We start from the raw sequence: 21249 nt of genomic DNA, 5'->3' as shown, positions 1-21249 counted from the left end.
ATTCCAAATTGGAACAGAGGGAGTTTCGCCCGGCTCTAATATTGATCTGTTATGGTATAGCTACACTGTGACATTTTTATGATCTCGTATTTTGTGTCACTGTCCTATCTGCAATAAAAGTTGTTGCATTTAATAGTCCTGCTATAAATAGTGGTTCTTCTGCTGGAAACGATGGCTCATTATCAAGCCCTGACTCTCCTGCGATGCAGGTACCTCAGGTACTGGCCCGCCGCATTTAACTTTATCCTCTTTGGGCAAATGAAGCACTCGCTGATGTGGATAAATGCAAGGGAGCAATCATTTAACACAGTTCCTCCCCTTGCCAGAGTTGTAACCAAGCAACAAATGGACGTGAAAATTGAACTGAACTCGGCCTTCTCTCCGGGTGGCCGGCTGAAGTTACAGCTGCCACATGTCAGCGGAGCGTTTTAGATGCCACTCATTTGGACGTTCCTGAGCTGCAATAATCGACCTGTAATTACTATCCCGGGTACAAAATACAGGAAGGGAGAAAAGGGAGAAAAGTGGGAATTATGCTGTGTACAGCAAGCTCTTCTTGTCGGATTGTTTATCTTTATACATCCGCGCTCATCCTAAATATGATGGCCACTGTCCAGAGAGGCCAGTTGTGGTATGCCAGCGTGGTGTTGTGAGCCAGCGGTAGAGTGGCAGACTCTAAGCTGGAGAGCCGAGTTTGATTCCCCACTCCTCTATAGGAGCGGCGGACTCTAATCTTGTGGACTGGGTTGGTTTCTCCATTCCTAACCATAAAGCCAGCTGGGTGACCTTGGGCTAGTCACACTCTCTCAGCCCCACCTACCTCACAAGGTGTGTGTTGCGGGGAGGGGAAAGGAAGGTGATTGTAAGCCAGTTTGATTCTTCCTTAAGTAGTGGAGAAAGTTGACGTATAAAAACCAACTCTTCTGCTTCTTCACATATTTCACATACTTCACATATTTCACATGTCGAGGCGTGAGACATGCCACTATCTCCTCGAGATCACAATGCTCTTTTTAACTGAAGAAATCAGAGAGTGTACTTCACACATGCAAAGCCCAAGCTCTCTGTCTCTGATAGGGTTGCCAACCTCCAGTTGGTGGCTGGCAATCTCCCGTTATTACAACTGATCTACAGGCAACAGAGATCAGTTCACCAGGAGAAAACGGCCACTTTGGAAAGTGAACTCTATGGCATTATACCCCAATTGAAGTCCCTTCCCTCCTCAAACTCCTCCCTGCCCAGGCTCTACCTACAAAGTTTCCAGGTATTTCCCAACCTGGAGTTGGCAACCTTAGTCTGAGCTAAGGTCTCTTCTAAACTTTACTGAGCCCAAAAAGTTTGGTGCTTTAATACAAAGTGGAGTTCCAGTGAAAATGGTGGCATGTAAATTCATGGGCAAATCAGATAGATTTTTAAAATGTGTATGTCCAGTTGTCACTTGTAAAGAAATGTGTAATTTGTGTTTGGGGTAGGAATAAGCTGTTAATTTTTGCTATGTATATTTTTGCCCATGGTTTTAGTTTTCCCTGTCTTACTTTTTCTTGTCCATTGTGTGTGCGGGGTGTACAGGTTTTTATATTCAGTTTATATGTACAGCTAAGGTTGCCAACCTTCAGGTGGTGGCTGGAGATCTCCCACTATTACAACTGGCAGAGATCAGTTCCCCTGGAGAAAATGGCCACTGTGGAAGGTAGACTTTATGGCATTATACCCCATTAAAGTCCCCTCCCCAAATCCTGCCCTCCACCCTGATAATCTCCAAGTATTTCTCAACCCAGAGCTGGTAATCCTATGTTCCATATGTAATGCTGATTTATTCTTAAATACATGCTAGTCGGGAAGATTTAATACAGGAAAACAAGATAGCAGAAGAGCTAGATTCAAGTCCAGTGGACCTTAGAGTAGGGTTGTGCATATCAATATACCCAAACCCAAAATAAACCCTTTTCGGCAATATTCAGGTTTCAGGTCAACCGAATACCAAAACCTGGGAATCTGCCCGAAGCCGAATAGGCGATTCCCCAAAAAAGCAAACGTGAGTGAAAGTACCCATGCATAAACAACCATTGACAGCTCTGGTAAAACAAATATGACCGCTGTCTTGAGGACAAATGGCACTGGTGGTACCTTAGGCAGAAATTAATTAAGCAGCCTCTTTGTCAAAAGCCCTCGCCAGATCCAGTTATTGCAATGTCTTAAGGCTGTACACAATGCATCCCATCTGTAACAAATCGTGTCTCTCTCCTCCTTGTGGATGGCTTGCGCCTTATTTTTAATAAATATTTATTTCAAAGACCCAGCTAGTAGTGCTGACAGTTAAGAAGCAGAGTTCCCACATAGCTATACAAATCCATGTATCACCTTCCCTCCTCCAGTTCCTGGGTACCATCTAGGGATGCCAGCCTCCAGGTGGGATCCCCTGGAATCAGAGCTCATCTCCAGACTTCAGACATCAGTTCCCCTGGAGAAAATGGATACTTTGGAGGGTGGAGTCTATGGCATTGTACCCTACTGAAGTGCCTGTCCTCCACAGGTTCCACCCCCAAAACTCCAGGAGTTTTCCAACCTGGACAACCCTCCCCTCCCCACCCATGCCAGTGGCCAGAAGAGTCCTGTAACCCTAGCGCCATATCACTCTAGTGATAAACCCCTAGTGTAAAGGAAGAAGCCAACTATCCCGATTGGGGCTGGCTCAGTTCTCAAAAACTGCCCGTTGAGTTTTATGGGGCAAAGAATACTGGCTGCAGTCTAGAACACAGCAGAGCAAGGGGAATCTGCCTTCGATTCGAGACTCTGTGATCACCAGGGGCAAAGAGGAGGATTCGTTCCCCCTCCCATTACTCTACCAAAGTTCATCCCTTTATTTGCTCTCGTGTAGCTGAATGGCTGCCATTCACTCCAGAGGAGATAAGTAACGCATTGCAATCAGGGAAGATGTTGCATCGGGGTCCAAACCTGCTCCAGCTTCCACTGACAATATTACTAAAGGGTAATGGAAATTGTTATCTTCAGGCACGGAGATGTATTGGAGGACACAGAGGAATATTCTATTCTATTCCAAGGACCCTTGAAATACACTGGTCAACTTTCTACAGACACATACCCTTTATAATGCCAAGAACTGCTCACACATGAAGCTGCTGTGTACTGAATCAGACCCTTGCTCCATCAAAGTCAATATTGTCTGCTCAGACCTGCAGCGGCTCTCCAGGGTCTCAGGTCGAGGTCTTTCACATCACCTACTTGCCTAGTCCCTTTAACGGGAGATGCTGGGGATTGAACCTGGGACCTTCTGCATGCCAAACAGATGCTTTACCACTGAGCCACGGCCCTTCTTCATAGCTCCAGCCAGGGAGGTCACTTTCTATTCCTAAAAAGCATTATTTGCTGAGTGTTCATGATGTTTTATTCATTTTCAGTGTTCTGTGTGGTGTCCAACATAATACTTGGGTTACAGAAATTGTAAGGTCCATATCTGTTAATGTGATTCCCAGTTCCTTATGAAGATGCACAGAACAGGAGAAGAGCAATGAACATTTTTTAAAATGTGCATGTTTTCTTACCACTCTCATGGGCTTACTGACACCTTTCCCTCCTTCTGGTTCTCTCGCAGCCGTGAATGAAGCCCCGCCCCCTCAGCAGACAACCATGTTACCGCAGACCCAGCCTGAACATCCCACCAGCGAGGATGCACCCAGCAGGACAATTCCGACCGCATGCGTCCGGCCCACACACCCGCTCCGCAGTTTTGCCAATCCCTTGCTACCTCCGCCAATGAGTGCAATAGAACCGAAAGTCCCTTATACACCGCTTTTATCTCAAACAGGTAAGGTAGCTGATGGAATTGCTGCCTGCGCTACCAGGGCTATAGCAAAGGTGGCACCTAGGGTTGCCAAACGAAGCCTGGCCACTGGCGGGAGGGTTGGGGATAGGGCCATGGGGCGGTACAAGCAAGATGACATCACTTCTGGGGAAAGCTCTGGGAATTGCCAGAAACACGGTGATAAACCACAGAGTTTCTGGCGATTCCTAGAGCTACCACCACCACTTCCAGGTTTTTCCTCAAAGGGACGTCGTGAAGTGACATCATGAGTAACCCATAAAAACAATTCAGTTGCATATTTAGGGAATAGACTTCTAAGTAGAGGGCATGCTCTTCTGAAAACTGAGGCAGGGATAAGCTCATTAATGGTAATCCAGTTTTCCCAACACTGGTCTTCCAAGGAATAAGGAGTCAACTCCTTTTAAAAAAGGTATTTACTTAAGCAAGGGAGGGAAGGTGGCAAGGTATAGCTTGATCTTGGAAGATCTCAGAATCTAAGCAGGGTTGGTACTTGGAAGGGAGACCACCAAGAAAGACTCTGCAAAGGAAGGCAATGGCAAACCTCTGCTTCTCACTTGCCTTGAAAGCCCCTTGCTGGTAGGGTTGCCAACCCCCAGGTACTGCTGAGATAAATATGCACAAGTACTAACAAAGTATGGCTGAGTAAACAATAGTACAAGGCTCAAACACTCAAATAGCAAAGATGTATATTTGAAAGTTACAATAGTGAAAGTGCAGGAAGTGACAAAAAGGAAACTTAACACAAAATCTATTCACTAAGATCTAAAGGTCGATAAATATGATAAAGTCAATAATTATGTCTCGATAGAATCTTTAAAAGTTCATAATAAATATATTCAAATCCTTGCGTTGTGGAGACAGAAGTCAGGAGAAGACGGAACGCGGTCCGGATGCCTTGCGTTTTCGCCGCCCCTCAGGGCGGCTTCTTCAGCTCTCTGTTATAAACAGAAACTGTTCTCCTTAAATATTCATTCAGCAGTTTCTTAGATATAAAATCTCAGGTGGACTCTTCCTGCTCCCAACTGGGCTGCTCAGTGAAAACGCCAGGTACTAGCTGGCGATCTCCTGCTATTACAACCGATCTCCAGCTGATAGAGATCAGTTCCCCTGGAGAAAATGGCCACTTTGGCCATTGGACTCTATGGCATTGAAGTCCCTCCCCCTGCCAAACCCCGCCCCCTCAGGCTGCACCCCCAAAACCTCCTGCCGGTGGCAGAGAGGGACCTGGCAACCCTACTTGCTGGGGTTACCAGAAATTGCATGTGACTTGAGGGCACTTACATACATATTTACTTAATTGCAAGGTGTAGGGCTGTTGGGGGAAAAAAATTCGGTAAAATTCAGATCCGGCAAAATCCTCCCCGTTTTGATCCGGGAAATGCCGAAGTCCGAACTCCCCTGCTTCGGTTCCATGGAATCCGGTGCGAGATTTGAGTTCGGGGGAAAAATTCGGCCGAATAAAGCCCTAAAAAACACACTTGAGCCTTTCCACAGCTCCGGGGGGGCATTTTGGGGGTTTGAGGTCCCAAACTTTCAGTGTAGCTTTAGGGGGCCCTTCTTGCAAGAACCCCCAAGTTTGGTGACGATTGGGGCAGGGGGGCAAGATATGGGGCCCGGAAGAGGTCCCCTGTCCTTAATGTGCATCTATTCCATTTTACAGCACATTTGCACCTTTCCATGGCTTCGGGGGGGGGGCATTTTTGGAGGTCGACATTCCAAACTTTCAGCGTAGCTTGAGGGGTCCCTTCTTGCAAGAACCCCCAAGTTTTGTGAAGATTGGATCGGGGGGGCCAAGATATGCAGTCCCCCCCATCCATTCACTGGAATGATTGCAAGCAGGCGCGATCGTATGCATCTCGAGAGCGGCAAATCCAAGGCAAAACCTCCCGTGCTAACCATTGCAATACAAAGCAACATGCAAGCGACCATGGAAAGGAACAGAGGCGCGCTAGGCTAGCTATGCAGAAGGAGCAACTTGCAACCTTTGGAGTGTGCAATTGAAATTTGCAAACTCCAAGGCAGAGGCACTCTACCTATGCATTGCATATGCTATAAATTAACTCAGCAAAAAGGGAAAAAGGAGCAGGTGTCTTGCAAATGCATTGCCAAAACAGTTTTGAACGAGCAGCAAAATAGGCCGTGCAAAAAAAGCCCCAGATTTACTATTTTCTGCCCTGCTGCTTCTTCTCATGGTGGAGGGATGCTCCTCCCTTATGCAAATGACCCAAGTGGAGGGAGACTCATGCAAGTCGCCCCCTACCCTCAGACCAATACCGCTCAGCTCGGCTGGACCCCAAACCGAGAGACTCGCGTTGCTAGCCACCGCACAGACTCAACTTTAAACTTTACAAGCAGAACACACTCCCACAGAGGAGAGCGGGCACCCCCTCCTCGGCAGAATGGGCGAAAGCCCCCTTTGGTTCCCCCCCCCCCACAGAAACTGCTTCCCCCCCCACACACACCCACACACACAGGGTAAAAATTATAGAGAAAAACCCCAAAATGGGTCTTACTGTGGATGTCTTTTCAGGAGTAATCCAATACGATTCCATTTATGCATTGGAGGTTTTGCCTTGGATTTGCCATTCTCGAGATGCACAGGATCGCACCTGGTTGCAATCATTCCAGTGGATGGATGCGGGGGACCGCATATCTGCCCCCCCCGATCCAATCTTCACAAAACTTGGGGGTTCTTGCAAGAAGGGTCACCTTAAGCTACGCTGAAAGTTTGGAATGTCTACCTCCAAACATGCCCCCCCGGAGCCGTGGAAAGGCGCGAATGTGCACACGCACCCCCCCCCCACACACACACACACACACAAACGGGGATCTCTCTATCTCACACAAACTCTTTCTCTCCCCTGGACCGCGCAGCAGCTGGCCTCATGCACTCAACCACGACTGATTGGCCAGAAGAAGACCAAGCTTGGCCACCGATTGGCCGCGAGAGAATGCAGCTTACTAACTGACGGTTATGCTGCTGATTCTGAGCCCCGAATTTGCCGGATTTATCTGGAGTCCGCCCGAGCTCGCCAAATTCGGCTCGTCGTTTTCCCACCTTTTTTTTAATTCGGTTCCATCAGAACTAGAAATTGCCGAAGGGTGAAATTCGGCTGTTTTTTCGGTTTGGACGAACCGAATTGACAGCCCTAGCAAGGTGTTCGTTATGAGTAGACCCCAGCTTTAAAATACCTTTTTTCTATTCAATGTAGATGTTCTTGATGCCAAGAATTCAGTTACTGAAATGCACAAACAGCTTGGCAGTGGGGAGATAGAAACATCCATCCCTTATGAAGAAGTCACTGGTTTTTCCACCAATTCCCTTTTGCAAGGCCGCAGATATTTCATTCTGAACAATGGGCTCTGTCAAACAGCACCAGTACTGCAATCTTGCAAACTGCTCGTGCTGGGTTTAGAGCTTGCTCAGCCACAAAAGCTGGGAGCAGCTGCTGTTAAGGGTTGCCAGCCTCCAGGTACTAGCTGGAGATCTCCAGCTATTACGACTGATCTCCAGCCGATACCGATCAGTTCCCCTGGAGAAAATGGTCACTTTGGCCATTGGACTCTATGGCATTGAAGTAGGGCTGCCAGGTCTCTCTTCACAACCGGTGGGAGGTTTTTGGGGCGGAGCCTGAGGAGAACGGGGTTTGGGGAGGGGAGGGACTTCAATGCCATAGAATCCAATTGCCAAAAGTGGCCATTTTCTCCAGGGGAATGGATCTCTATCGGCTGGAGATCAGTTGTCATAGCAGGAGATCTCCAGCTAGCACCTGGAGGTTGGCAACCCTACATCGAAGACCCTCCCCTCCCCAAATCCTCCTTCCTCAGGCTCCGTCCCCAAAATTTGCTGTTATTTCCCAACCCGGAGCTGGCAACCCTAGCTATTGCATAGGTTGGCCAACTCTGCATGAAGCAATTGAGACAAGATGTGGTTCATTGGGCTCAGCCATAGGGCAACAGCTTAATTATACTCAGTTCTTTCTCCTCATAAGCTTGTGTCCAAGCCACAAACCCTCTTCCTCTTCAGTCTCCCACTTCCTCTCTCTTTTATCTGCTTCTTCCCAGCCACGATCACCTTCTGCATCTGCTGTCTTGCTCTTGGGTAGGCCCTTTCCCTTGGCTTGCCAACCTCCAGGTGGTGGCTGGAGATCTCCCACTATTACAACTGATCTCCAGCCAATAGAGATCCGTTCCCCTGGAGAAAATGGCCGCTTTGGCGATTGGAGTCTATGGCATTGAGTTCCCTCCCTTCTCTAAACCCCGCCCTCCTGAGGCTCGACCCCCAAAATCTTTAGGTATTTCCCAACCCATCTTCAAGTACTTGAAGGGCTGTCATGTAGAGGATGGTGCTAAGTTGTTTTCTGTTGCCCCAGAAGGTCGGACCAGAAACAACGGGTTGAAATTAAATCCAAAGAGTTTCTGTCTAGACATTAGGAAGAATTTTCTAACAGTTAGAGCGGATCCTCAGTGGCTTCCTGAGGAGGCTTCCTGAGGAGGTGGTGAGCTCTCCTTCCCTGGGGGTTTTTAAGCAGAGGTTAGATGGTCATCTGTCAGCAATGGTGATTCTATGACCTTAGACAGATCATGAGAGGGAGGGCATCTTGGCCATCTTCTGGGCATGTAGTGGGGGTCACTGGGGGTGTGGGGGGGAGGTAGTTGTGAATTTCCTGCATTGTGCAGGGGGTTGGACTAGATGACCCTGGTGGTCCCTTCCAACTCTGTGATTCTATTATTCTACCCCGGAGCTGGCAACTCTACCTTTCCTCCAGGACGCTGTCTAGTCTTACAGCAAGATTCGAGTCCGGGAGCATCTTAAAGACGAAGGGCATAAGCTTTCAAGAGTCAGAGCTCTGTAGCTGACGAAGGAAGCTTTGACTCTTAGAAGCTTGTACCCCCCAAAATCTTGTTGGTCTGTAAGATGCTCCCACACTCGAATCTTGCTCTTCTCCTGCACACCAGCCCCTGGAATTGCCCAGCCCTGTCCTTTGTGAAACTTTCTGTGGATTGGTAGCTTGTTCTTATATCAAACCACTGGTTTCCAATGACAGATTGCAAGTTATGAGCAAATTGTATGACATTTCATAATGTCCTCTGATGTGAGCATTTTGCGCTTGACTTTTCCCCGCAGTTCATGCACTGCACAATGGAGACTGTGTGGAGTGTCAGGCCTATATTTAGCTGCTCTGTATTCTCAGGTTGCTTAATCCTCAACAGATAGGAATTATGCAACCATTGGGGAAAAAAACAGCATGCTTTCCCCTTCAAACACCTGCTATCCATCACAAAATAATCCTCTTTTGATGGCACACCAAAGCTTGCAAATCCTGAAACATGAAAGGGGATCGTATTTTACTAACTCCTACTGGTACTAAATCTTCCCTCATATGATATCAGGGTGGTTGTCTTAACTGAAATATAATCAATCACTGCTCACTTACATCCTTAGGAGCAGTTCCTTTGCATTTCTGTGGGGTATTGACTCAGCCATTCCTTTGCATTTCTGTGGGGTATCGACTGAGCAGTGCTATAAAGCAATGCTAGAGAGCCAGTGTGTTGTAGTAGGTAAAGACTTTGGACTAGTGCCTGGGAGACCTGGGTTCGAATCCCTACTTGTGCCATGGAATCTTGCTGGGTGACCCTGGTCAGTCACACACTCTCACAGTGCATTCCTAAGGAGAGTTACTCCAGTCTAAGCCCATTGAAATGAATGGGCTTAGACTGGAGTAACTCTCCTTAGGAATGCACTGTTAGCCTCACCTATCTCACAGGGTTGCTGGGAGGATAAAATGGAGGAGAGGAGAACAATGTAAGCCACTTTGGGTCCCCATGAGGGAGAAAGGCGAGATACAAATGAATGAATTAATTAAATGAATAATAAAGGAAAGTTGAAGGAGGAGCAGAAACTAGAGCTCCGGTCCCTAAATGGGGGAGGGGAGTTTTTTTTAAAAAATTAAGTTTTATTTCAATATACACAAAAAACATAAACATACAACATATGCAATCATATTTATACAATTTATATGGCGCTTACTTTTTAAATTTACATTTTAGTGGTTCGCTTATTTTTGAGTTACATTACCCTGTCTTCCCAATATATCTTCCTATCTAATAGCATATTTATTATTTAAAAAATGCCTACATCTTTCTTCTTCGGTTTTGATTTAATTTTTTTCTTAATTTTCCACTATATAATAAAAAAGACATTCAGTTTTTCCTGAAATTCTGAAATTGGTCTATTATGTATAAAGGATGTTAGTTTTGCCATAGTCACATAACCAGTTAATTTATTCATGCATTCATTCAAGTGTGGGTATTTCTCTGCCTTCCATTTGGCTGCATATGTTACTCTTGCTGCCGTCACCATGTACTTGAATAATTGGCTATTTTTTGGGGGGGGATATTACTTAGGAAGATATTTAGTAGGCGGAGCCTAAGGAGGGCGGGGTTTGGGGAGGGGAGGGACTTCAATGCCATAGAGTCCAATTGCCAAAGCCGCCATTTTCTCCAGTGGAACTGATCTCTATCGGCTGGAGATCAGTTGTAATAGCAGGAGATCTCCAGCTACTACCTGGAGGTTGGCAACCCTACTCCTTATGCTGGGGCAGATTGTTGAGCCCATGACTCTTGCACTATCTATTGTGACTTGTTCTCCATAGTCGTGATCAATAACCTTCCCCGGCCCAACGACCTTGACATGGCATCGATTGAACCTGGGAACATTCTACTTGCAACATGGCTGGAGACCATTCCAGAAAGCATTTGCCTCATAACCAGACAGCCAAGTGGCATGCAGCTCTGCATTATGGTGTGATTAATTCGCAGCTGAATATTTTTGGAGAATTGCGTGCTGTACACATAAACAATATTGCACAGGATGCCCTTTTTGTGGCATGGAGACTAAGGAGGAGGTGGGAAAGTTTACATCTGTTGGGGACTTGCTTCTCAGTGCACCAGGTGTGCGGGGCTGCTGAACTCTGAAAGCAAGTTTCATCTCATATGCTCCAGGAGGCCCTCTAGTAATAACAAGCTAGCCAGCGTTTGCACCTGGCAGCTATATATCGTCCAACGACTGAGCTAATGAAGTGCTTAATAATGTTATGGAGGAAATAAAGCTGTCCTATATTAAATTCCTGCTGTGGCTATGCAGTACAGCAATGTTGTCAACTCTTCGATTTCCAATCGGTACTTCTCTTCCTTCCTTCCTTCCTTCCTTCCTTCCTTCCTTCCTTCCTTCCTTCCTTCCTTCCTTCCTTCCTTCCTTCCTTCCTTCCTTCCTTCTTCTCTCTCTCTCTCTCTCTCTTTCCCTCCCTTTCCCCCCCAAAGCACATGAGAAGAGATTTGGGAAACTACACAAAATTGGGATGGGGGCCAAATGTGATCCACAGGCCATAGGGTTGCTGGCTCCAGGTTGGGAAATACCAGGAGATTTTGGGGGAGGAGTCTGAGGAAGGTGGGGTTTGGAGAGGGGTGGACTTCAATGCCATAGAGTCCAATTGCCAAAGTGGCCATTTTCTCCAAAGGAACTGATCTCCGTTGCCTGGAGATCAATTGTAATGGCGGGAGATCTCCAGCCACCACCTGGAGATTGGCAACCCCAGTTGCTTACCCTTGTCTCCGACAGTGGAAGCTTCAAGAATTTCCCAGTGTTTGCTTACTTATTTTGCTTTTATTTCTGCTTATTTTCTTAGCGGCAGGCTTTAAACGATTACCTGTTGCCAATCGCAATGTAAAGGGGTGTGTGTGTGCAGGGAACCTTAATTGCCATTTTGGTTTCTCATTAGCAATACCCAAATGGTAACCATCTGCCTGTGTGCTCAGAAGCATCTCTTTAAGGCACAGTTACATCAATTAATGAGTTACATATGAGTAACATGATTTTCTTCCCCTCCCCCACGGGGCTCACAGGTGCACCTCTTTGTTGTGCCAGGAATATATTAGCAAAGTTTATTCTCCCCCTGCATTTTATGTGCCAGACCTAAATGGGTTTTGAATGACTGGTTTGCTCTAGGAAAGAAAAAAGAAAAAACACAAGACAGCCCTGCCATTTATTTTGCATTAGCTTAATTAATAATGCCGTATAAACCTGAAGAACAAACTGAAATGAAAGAGAGATTCACTTAAAGGCCAGAACGGACAAATGCATTTGTGTGTGTGTGTCACCAATGCCATTTAGATATACTTCTTTTTGGCCTTGATCCACATGCACGTCTGCTCCCCAAAAACTCCATCCGGGTAACTGAGGCTAGCCGTGGCACCCATCAGCTCTTTCGCGAGAGAAAGAAGTGAACCGAGCCCCTTATTCTCCTCTCCCACCATACATAGTTCGATGGTGGAACTCCCTGCCCCAGGATGTGGTGATGGCCACCAACCTGGAAGGCTTTAAGAGGGGAGTGTGGACATGTTCATGGAGGAGAGAGCTATTAGGGTTGCCAGGTACCTCTTCACCACTGGCAGGAGGTTTTTGGGGCAGAGGCTGTGGAGGATGGGGTTTGTGGAGGGGAGGGACTTCAATGCCATAGAGTGCTCCTCTGGCTTCTCCCCCAAAACCTCCCACTGATGGTGAAGAGGGACCTGGCAACCCTATGCAGTATAGCCATTCAGTTCACTAAACTATCTGCAGCCAGTTCTGGCCAAAGTCATTTTCTCTCATCCAGTTTTTGTTTTACTTGCATTTGCACTGTTCTTTTTCTTTCTTTCTTTTTTTTAAACCTGCTATCTTCTCAGGACGACTGTATCTTCTATTCCTGCTTTGAGGTTCCAAGAAGTTCAGCAAAAACCATTTATTAAAGAACTCATTTATTACAGTGCAGATAGCAAAGTGATTGTATCTTCTGAAGAATTCATTTAAGTCTCTCTTTTTTAGCCTTCCCTTTTTCATTTCAGTTAAACTTGTATTATCAAAGGGATCCAGGCATACAGAGAATGTCGGGCTCTCTTTTTGTCTTGTGCTTCCTTCTGGAAAGGTACTTATAACTGATAAAATACAACGTGGGTCCCAAATTTGCAAAAGCAGACATTCTCACTTTGAATATTGTCAAGTTTTTGCCAATGAATGCTGTAGCTTGTAGAATTAATTTTAAAATATAAACCGAGTTCTTAAGCATGAAAAAGAGGAAGAACTTCAGTATGCATTTTTAAAACATTCCCTGTCTTCTATTTTGTTGTTGTTGTTGTTAAAGAAGTATTCATGTTACTAAATTTATATTATTTGTATGCTAACATTCATGGGCCCTGACAGATTTCGGAAGCTAAGCAGGGTCACCCCTGGTTAATACTTGGATGGGAGACCACCAAGGAAGTCCAGGGTCGCTACACAGAGGCAGGCAATGGCAAACCACCTCTGTTTGACTCTTGTCTTCAAAACCTAACAGGGTCACCATAAATTGGCTGCAGATTGATGGAACTTGCTACCACCCACAACAATCATGGCTTCGTCAAAGTATTGTGGGAATTGTAGTTTGGCAAGGGTGTTCAGCTGACTATACAAGTAAACGCCAGATTATAAGAGTAAATGAATAAATGAGACATTGCTCGGTTAACCCCAGATGTATTCCCATATCACGTGTGAGTCAAATGCTAATGGTGTCCTCGTTTGCCTCTTCCTGTTTCAGCATCCAGCCTTCCCAAGGCTCAGGTGAAGACGGCATCTCTTGGCCTGGCCGGAAAGGCAAGATCCCCTCTGCTACCTGTCTCAGTGCCAACAGCTCCAGAAGCCTCAGAAGAGGGTCACAAACAAACAGAGGATTCAGCAAATGTAAGGACGAGTTGACTTCTATTCATGAGATGCTGGCAAGCCAAATTTCAAAAATGCCATCATGGTCTGTACTACTGTGTATAGTTTGCTGTTGGTTGGATCCGACGATGCAATTTTGCATCATTTAATGTGTCATGTTAACATATTCATGGCTACTAGTTAAAATGGATACTAGTCACGATGCATACCTATTCTCTCCAGGATCAGAGGAGCATGCCTATTGTATTAGGTGCTGTGGAACACAGGCAGGATGCTGTTGTTTGTGGGCTTCCTAGAGGCACTGGTTGGCCACTGTGTGAACAGACCGCTGGACTTGATGGGACTTGGTCTGATCCAGCATAGCTTTTCTTATGTTCTTATGTTAAAACCTATGCTTTGCCTCGGTTCTGTTTTTTAGACTTCTGGTTGGTTCGACAACCCTAATCCTATTGCATTGTTTATTAAACGGCCCATCCTCTTGATTGTATTGACTTGCTACGTTGTAATCCGACTTGAGTCCTTGTGAGAAAAGTGGAGTATAAATGATGTAAATAAATAAATAAGAACGAGCAACTGTTGCAGAAGACAGACCTTCCCTTTGCACAAATTTAATGTCCGCACAAGACCTTTTCAGATGTTACAGCACGGGAAACCCAACCATGCATACCAGGAAGGTAAGCTACCCATGATGCTTCTACCACAGTTGCCATTTTGTCTACATACTGAAATGTGCATACTTTCAAACTTCAATATACATAAATAGAACAGTGCATTTTCCCAGGTACAGGTTTGTCTGTGCCAAAGGCAAAACACTGACATATTACCTTATTTGGACAAAATGGCAGCCGTACATGTCAGGAGCATCATGGGTAGCTCTCGCTCTCAGTACACACGGATGGATGACATCTGACATCCAATTAAGGTTCCTGTTTAAACCAGACAGTGTCAAGGTTTCTAAGGTGTAAATCCCAAACACGTCCCTTCAGAATTTGATGGAGCCCAATCTCAACTCCTTTCCACAATCCAGAATGTCACATTTTTTTCTGCATGTCCCAAAACAGAGAAAGGCATGACAAGTGGAGGCTGCATCTTCCCAATCCTGATGCAACTCTTACGTCCTCAGATTCTTAACTTTGCAGCTTGTCATGTCCGTACATGCCACTTTACAAATGTTTTGTACGGCGTAGTTTGCACTACAATGGAAAATGACTTATTGGTATACCTCCTGGTATCAAGTTCATTTACAAAAAAAAGAAGAAGAAGAAAATCTTGAAGCAACTGTTATCAGTCAGTGCCCACAAGGAAACTTACTAGTACTTTTAGTCCCCTCGACAGTAGAAGGTAACAAAGAGGGGTATGGTCTTACCCTACATAAGTCCCAGCGTATCTATGAGTTTGGATGAGTGCCTAAAAGTGAATATAGGTTTCTGCCTACATCTGAAAATATCCAAATAGAATACACTAATAATCTCCCTCCTTTCCCCCAGAAAGATCACCAAAAGTCAGAGATAGAACCAATCTGTTAGTTTCTCTCCATTTCCTTTTCGGTATCAACAAAGATTTTCTATCCATCTTTTTGCCTTTGTGCATACTTTGCTTTAAGCCTTACTTTATTAAAAATACGGCTAACAGCCAAACAAATACAGAAGCATCTAGTGAAAATGATTTTCAACTGCTCAAAGTTTTAAGATATTTAGATTGGGTTGATTTATCTATTCATCCATCCAGCTATCTAGCTATCTGTCTAGCTACCTGTCTAGCTACCTGTCTAGCTAGCTCTAGCTCCAGCTCCAGCTCTAGTTCGAAATGGAGCCAGCATGGTGTAGTGGTTAAGAGCGGTGGCTTGGAGTGGTGGACTCTGATCTGGAGAACCGGGTTGGATTCCCCACTCCTCCACATGAGCGGCGGAGGCTAATCTGGTGAACCGGATTTGTTTCCCCCCCTCCTACACATGAAGCCAGCTGGGTGACCTTGGGCTAGTTACACCTCTCTCAGCCCCACCTACCTCACAGGGTGTCTGTTGTGGGGAGGGGAAGGGAAGGGGGTTGTAAGCCGGTTTGATTCTACCTTAAGTGGTAGAGAAAGTTGGCATATACAAACCAACTTCTTCTTATTATTGTATCTCTATAGACAGATATAGATATATAGATACAGATATAGATATAGAATCCCCTCAACATCTTTCCTGCTTTGATTGGGTTGAGGACATTTCCCCCCAGTGAGAACTAGATACAGACTCCTTGTTTAAAGTCTAATTGCCCCATAGATAGCCCCAACCATGCAAAGGTTTTCCATGTTCTACAGTCCTGACAGCTGCATTCTGTGATGCGGAGCTCCCCACATGACTGGGACCCTCCACAAAGTAAGCAGATTTCAAAGCTTTGGTTTTGTACAGGCCATGCTGCCACATGGACGTCTTTGTAGCACCCTCCACATGAAGGGTGCTTGAATCAACCGGAGGCGCTCTCATGCTCCGCGAGAAGGAATATTTCCAGCGCAGCTTTCATTCCTCGGTCGTTTCCTTTCCTGTTCTGGCTCCAGCCGTCCGTCAGAGCTTTCACACCACAAGTGTAATGCCAGCCCCGTGATTTAGAGGCCATCTCCCACAAGCAGTACCGGGGACTGAAACAAATGATAATTGAAATGAGCGGGGGAAGCACAAAAGGTGGCTCACCGGTGGGCGAAATCCATTACGCCACAATGGCATCCCAGAGCAGCCCGTGGATTATTGCCGATCCTTCTTTGCCTCGGAATGCTTTCCAGGCCTCGGCGGCTGTGCTGCGTGGAGAAGATAAGGAGGCCCAGCCTCATGCAATTGGGAAGGGAGCAAGGAAATGAAAACGACTGCTGTGGTTGAGGTGATGGGCATAAAGAGCTGTTGAGTGCGGAACTGTCTCAGCTCTGAATGTCTTACTTTAGAGCAGCTGGACGGATGGGTCACTATTCAAGCGCTGCAGGTGTGGGAGCACTTCGAAGAGATAGTGGCAGGGGAGCCAATGTAGCTCCTCATGGGGCCAGTCAGGCTCTCAGTTGCACTCAACCTCTAGATTTTGGGTCGTTAACTCTGTTGATTCCCTTTCCTCTTAGAATCATAGAATCATAGAGTTGGAAGGGGCCATACAGGCCATCTAGTCCAACCCCCTGATTAATGCAGGATCAACCTAGAGCCCTCCAGTCCTTTTAAGTGTGTTTCCCATTTCAAACATACGTAAATAATATGCTGTTTGTAGAATGTTCTGCATCCACTGGCTGGCAGTATTTTTTTAGTAATATATTTATTTTTCAAACATTAAACAACATAAATATAAACATCAGCACCATACAAACACCCTACAACCACAATACAAACTTACTTTTAATATAGCTATTCTGTTTCTACCTTCTATTTTCATCAACATTATATCATATTAAAGATGAAAATAAAAAAGAAATTAAGAAATTAGGGAGGAAATTAAGAAATTAGGGAGGAACTGCCTGGCAGTATTGCTGTGGTACACACATATTCAACACAATCATATCATGAAGATCTATAACACCTGCTTTGAAAGTGGCCAACCTCCAGGTGGTAGCTGGAGATCTCCAACTATTACAACTGATCTCCAGGAGACAGATCAGTTTGCCTGGAGAAAATGGCCACTTAGGAAGGTGGACTCTATAGCATGATACCCCATTGAAGTCCCTCACCTCCCCAAACCCCACCCTCGTGAGGCTCTACCCCCAAAATCTCTAGATATTTCACAACCTGGAGCTGGCAGCCCTAGCAATACAGGAAGGGAATGGAGATGATCCAGACCAATCCTAGCAGGTGACAAAGGGTAGCCATTTGCCAAGGCTTGGAGGGACAAGAAGCATGAGAGAGTCCTCAGTTTGTATTCCCTCAAAGTATTTCCAAATTCTTGGACTGACACTGAATAAGAAACTCTAATGAGAACCATCACAGGGCCCTCTAACCACAGCTGGAGCTTCAGAGAAATTGTTGGGTGCCACCCATCCAAATAGGGAGCAAGAATGAGCATCATGTATGCTACCCTCAACTCCTGAGAAGAAAGATGGGATAAGAATGTGATAGATCAGCATGTTATAGAATGTGATAGATTTGAAAGGTGAGGAGGAAACCCAAAGAGAGAACTGCGAAAAGGAAGTTAATGCAGAGAGACCCCACCTGAGGAGAGATGGCCTTCAAGATTATGTTGGGACCTGAAAACTGTCAATGTTCTCTAAGGAGTGGGTGGAATTTCTGGAACCAGCCTTGAATCTGGTACCATTCAAATCCGTAAACGCTAGCATCAAAACCTGCCTAATAACTTCACAAAATTTTTTTTTAGGAAAATGCTTTGTAATTGCAGCATTAAAAACACCCAATATTTTCCATAAATATGAAGATTCAAGTCCAGTATTACCTTAATGACCAAGAGGATTTGAGGGGGTATACGCTTTCAAGAGCCAAAACTCCCTTCATCAGATACAGAGCCTTGAGTCTCAAAAGCTTATACCCTGGGAATCTTGTTGGTCTTTAAGGTGCTCCTAGACTCGAATATTGCTCTTCTGCTGCTGACCAACATGGCTACCCACCTGAAACTATGTCCATAAATGCCAGTCACTTGCTAGCCATAATTAACACCATTTAAACTTTATTAAAAGGGTCTTGCATCATTTTTTAAAGCATGGATGGGGAACCTCCGGCCCGGGGGCCGTATACGGCCCCCAAGGACATTTTTTGTGGCTCTCGGGAGCTCCGGGGCCCTGCCACGAAGGCAGGGCGCAGGGCAGCCCTCCCCGAGGGTGTTCCTAGAGCCGTGGCTTACAGGGGCGCTGCAGCACCCTTTGGACCTTCTCTCACTGACTTTCAGCTGTTAGTCGGCGAGAGGGGAGGGGGAGGGATGCTTCCCCCAAGGCTGCCCCCTACAGACACTGCAGTCCTTTGCAGAGCTGAGAGCCAGCGTGATGTAGTGGCTAAGAGCAGTGCACTCTAATCTGATGAACTGGGTTTGATTCCCCATTCCTCCACATGAGTGGCCATTGGCCAACTCTAATCTGGAGATTCCGATTAGATTCCCCACTCCTCCACATGCAGCCTGCTGGGTGACCTTGGGCTAATCACAGCTCTCTCCAAACTCTCTCAGCTTCACCTACCTCACAAAGTGCCTGTTTTGGGGGGTGGGGAAAAGGGAAGGTGATTGTAAGCCGCTTTGAGACTCCTTAAAGGCAGAGAAAAGCAAGGTATAAAAACCAACTCTTCTTCTTCTAGTCTAAAATTATGGAATTCGATAAGCTTAGACTGAAGTAACTCTGCACAGAATTGCTCTGTGTATGATCAAGATGGTTTCCACATCCCCGATTCTTTCATTGCCACTGCAGTCCTATGCCGAGTTGTGAGCCAGCGTGGCATAGTAGATAAGAGCGGCAGACTCCAATCTGGATAAACCGGGTTTGATTCCCCACTCCTCCACATGAAGCCTGCTGGGTGACCTTGGGCCAGTCACAGCTCTCACCAAACTCTCTCAGCCTCATCTACCTCACAAAGGTCATTAACTCTGCTGTGTCCATTGACTTGTGGGTCGCCTGGTGGCTCCATCATGTTTCCTTCATATTTTAACCTCAACATAAAAGTTTGTGGGGAGATAACCTGCTCATTCGGGGAGAAGCATCCATCACTGTTCCCATCTACTTCTCTTTTTTCCTTTCCATCTGATTGTAGGGATACAGTGAAGGTGACGAATCACTGTTTAAAGTCACTGGTGGGCTTGGGAAAGTAAACAAACAGAACCTTAATCCAGACATCATGGAAGCACTGTGGATTCTGAACCAATATGATATGGCTATGGGTGTACAGCCTGTGTCAAATGTTATCATTGGTCATTTACACATGGTCGCAGTAGCCTCCTTTATTCCCTGTTTTAGCCAGGATCATATTTTTCTGAACGCACGTTACCTCATTCCTTGTTGGCTCAACCCTGTTTCAATGCAAAATGAAACCGGCTTTTCCCATTCCTCTTCTGGCCCGAATTAAACCGTTCCTCCTGGCTCATTCCAGAATCACTGAGCGACCGTACAACTTTCTCTGGTTGAGCTTCGTCCCACCCTTTTTCCAAACCCCTCTTCAAGGCAGCATACAGATAGCCAAACAGGGGAAGCACAGAAGATTGGCTTCTCTCACAGCCAGTCACAAAGCAGTTTGTAAAGAGGCATGGATTCTAGTGCTTCCTGCTACCTCGTAGCTCTTTCTGAGCAAAAGAAAGGCTTTTTTAAAACGAGGCTTGGATTTCTCCCCCCCCCCCCCCACTTCTTTCAGATAGCTCCGTTTTTTGATCTTAAAATGCCTTTTTATGCAGCAGTTGGGTTTGGGGGGAAGGAAAGCGTCTCTCGCGAGGTAAGCCAATTACAGAGCAGCATTTAAAGGGGTGGGACTTGATTTGAACTTGGGAGACTGCTTTTCTGTATTCATGCCTCCATTAGCACACAGTTTCCAGCCAATGCATCCTGGCTGAAACAGGGAATAAACCATGTGTAAATGAGCAATGCAAATGACCAACGGCAACCATTCATAAATGACCAAGGTGTCTCTTGTGGAGAGAGGAAGGGAAGGCAATTGAAAGCCGTTTTGTGACTCCTTAAGGTATAGAAAAGTAGGGTATAGAAAACTAACTCCTCTTCTTCTTCTCCACAGGTATATGAACAGGACGATCTGAGTGAACAAATGGCTAGTTTGGAGGGGCTAATGAAGCAGCTTAACGCTATCACAGGCTCAGCCTTCTGAAAGATATGGAGGAGGAAAAGATTGGAGCTACCCGGGAACAATGCAGCATACCAGCGTTTCATGTGTACCACCCCCCAACATCTGTGTCTACCATAAAGCAACTGATAGATCGTCCAACCCCATTCTACACTGGGATCTCACCATCCCGACAGAACATTGTTCATTCCTATGGATCGTACAACAACCCTCAAGTAGAGATGAAGGAGCATCCGTCAGTAGAAAGAAGGAAAGTGTCTTCACAGAAGAATGGCTGACAGTGCCTCTCGGTAGAGGACAGTGTTCTGCTGATGGGCTAAGCCCACCAACTCCCCTGAAGTTCAGGCCCAAGTCCTAACAAGCTCACCGCCTGGCCCCAATGTTGCTGCTGCCAGTAAGTCCTCACTAGTGCAAGTCCACACTTCCCCTTTTGCGAGGGACGTAGAATTTATGGAAGGCTTGCAGCAGTAGGGAATGCCTCATCTTTAAGGTCTGGCTGTTCTTGCAGAGCACAGGGGAGCTTGTGAAATGGAGTTCCCAATGCCGGTGTGGTATAGGGGTTAAGAGCGGTGGTTTGGAGCAGGGGACTTTAATCTGGAGAACCAGGTTTGATTCCCCACTCCTCCATATGAGCAACAGAGGATAGTCTGGTGAACCAGCTTGGTTTCCCACTCCTACACATGAAGCCAGCTGGGTGACCTTGGGCTAGTCACACTCTCTTAGCCTCACCTACCTCACTGGGTGTCTGTTGTGGGGAGGGGAAGGGCAGGTGATTTTAAGCCGGTTTGATTCTTCCCTAAGTGGTAGAGAAAGTTGGCATATAAAAACCAACTCTTCTTCTTCATGTTCTCCTGGCTCAGACAGTTCAGTGGAAGCTCCATCTCCCTCGCTCCCCTGCATTAATCGTTGCTCTTTGCAAGCTCCCATGGCACAGCAGCC

The 21249-nt window shown here is 46.1% G+C and overlaps 1 protein-coding gene across 1 annotated transcript in view; it reads left to right on the top strand.

Moving 5' to 3' along the window:
- DCC (DCC netrin 1 receptor) overlaps window positions 1-20420 on the top strand; it is a 591765-nt gene extending 571345 nt beyond the window's left edge. Inside the window, exons 27-29 of the mRNA XM_056849071.1 lie at window positions 3614-3826; window positions 13456-13598; window positions 20245-20420. Coding sequence (XP_056705049.1) covers window positions 3614-3826; window positions 13456-13598; window positions 20245-20334 — 446 coding nt within the window. The 3' untranslated portion in view covers window positions 20335-20420. The remainder of the gene's footprint in view (window positions 1-3613; window positions 3827-13455; window positions 13599-20244) is intronic.
- Window positions 20421-21249: the final 829 nt, after the last annotated feature.

This window comes from Euleptes europaea, chromosome 4 (assembly GCF_029931775.1).
Source record: "Euleptes europaea isolate rEulEur1 chromosome 4, rEulEur1.hap1, whole genome shotgun sequence".
In the NCBI taxonomy this organism is placed as follows: Eukaryota; Metazoa; Chordata; class Lepidosauria; order Squamata; family Sphaerodactylidae; genus Euleptes; species Euleptes europaea.
This window is presented reverse-complemented; position numbering and strand designations above follow the sequence as displayed.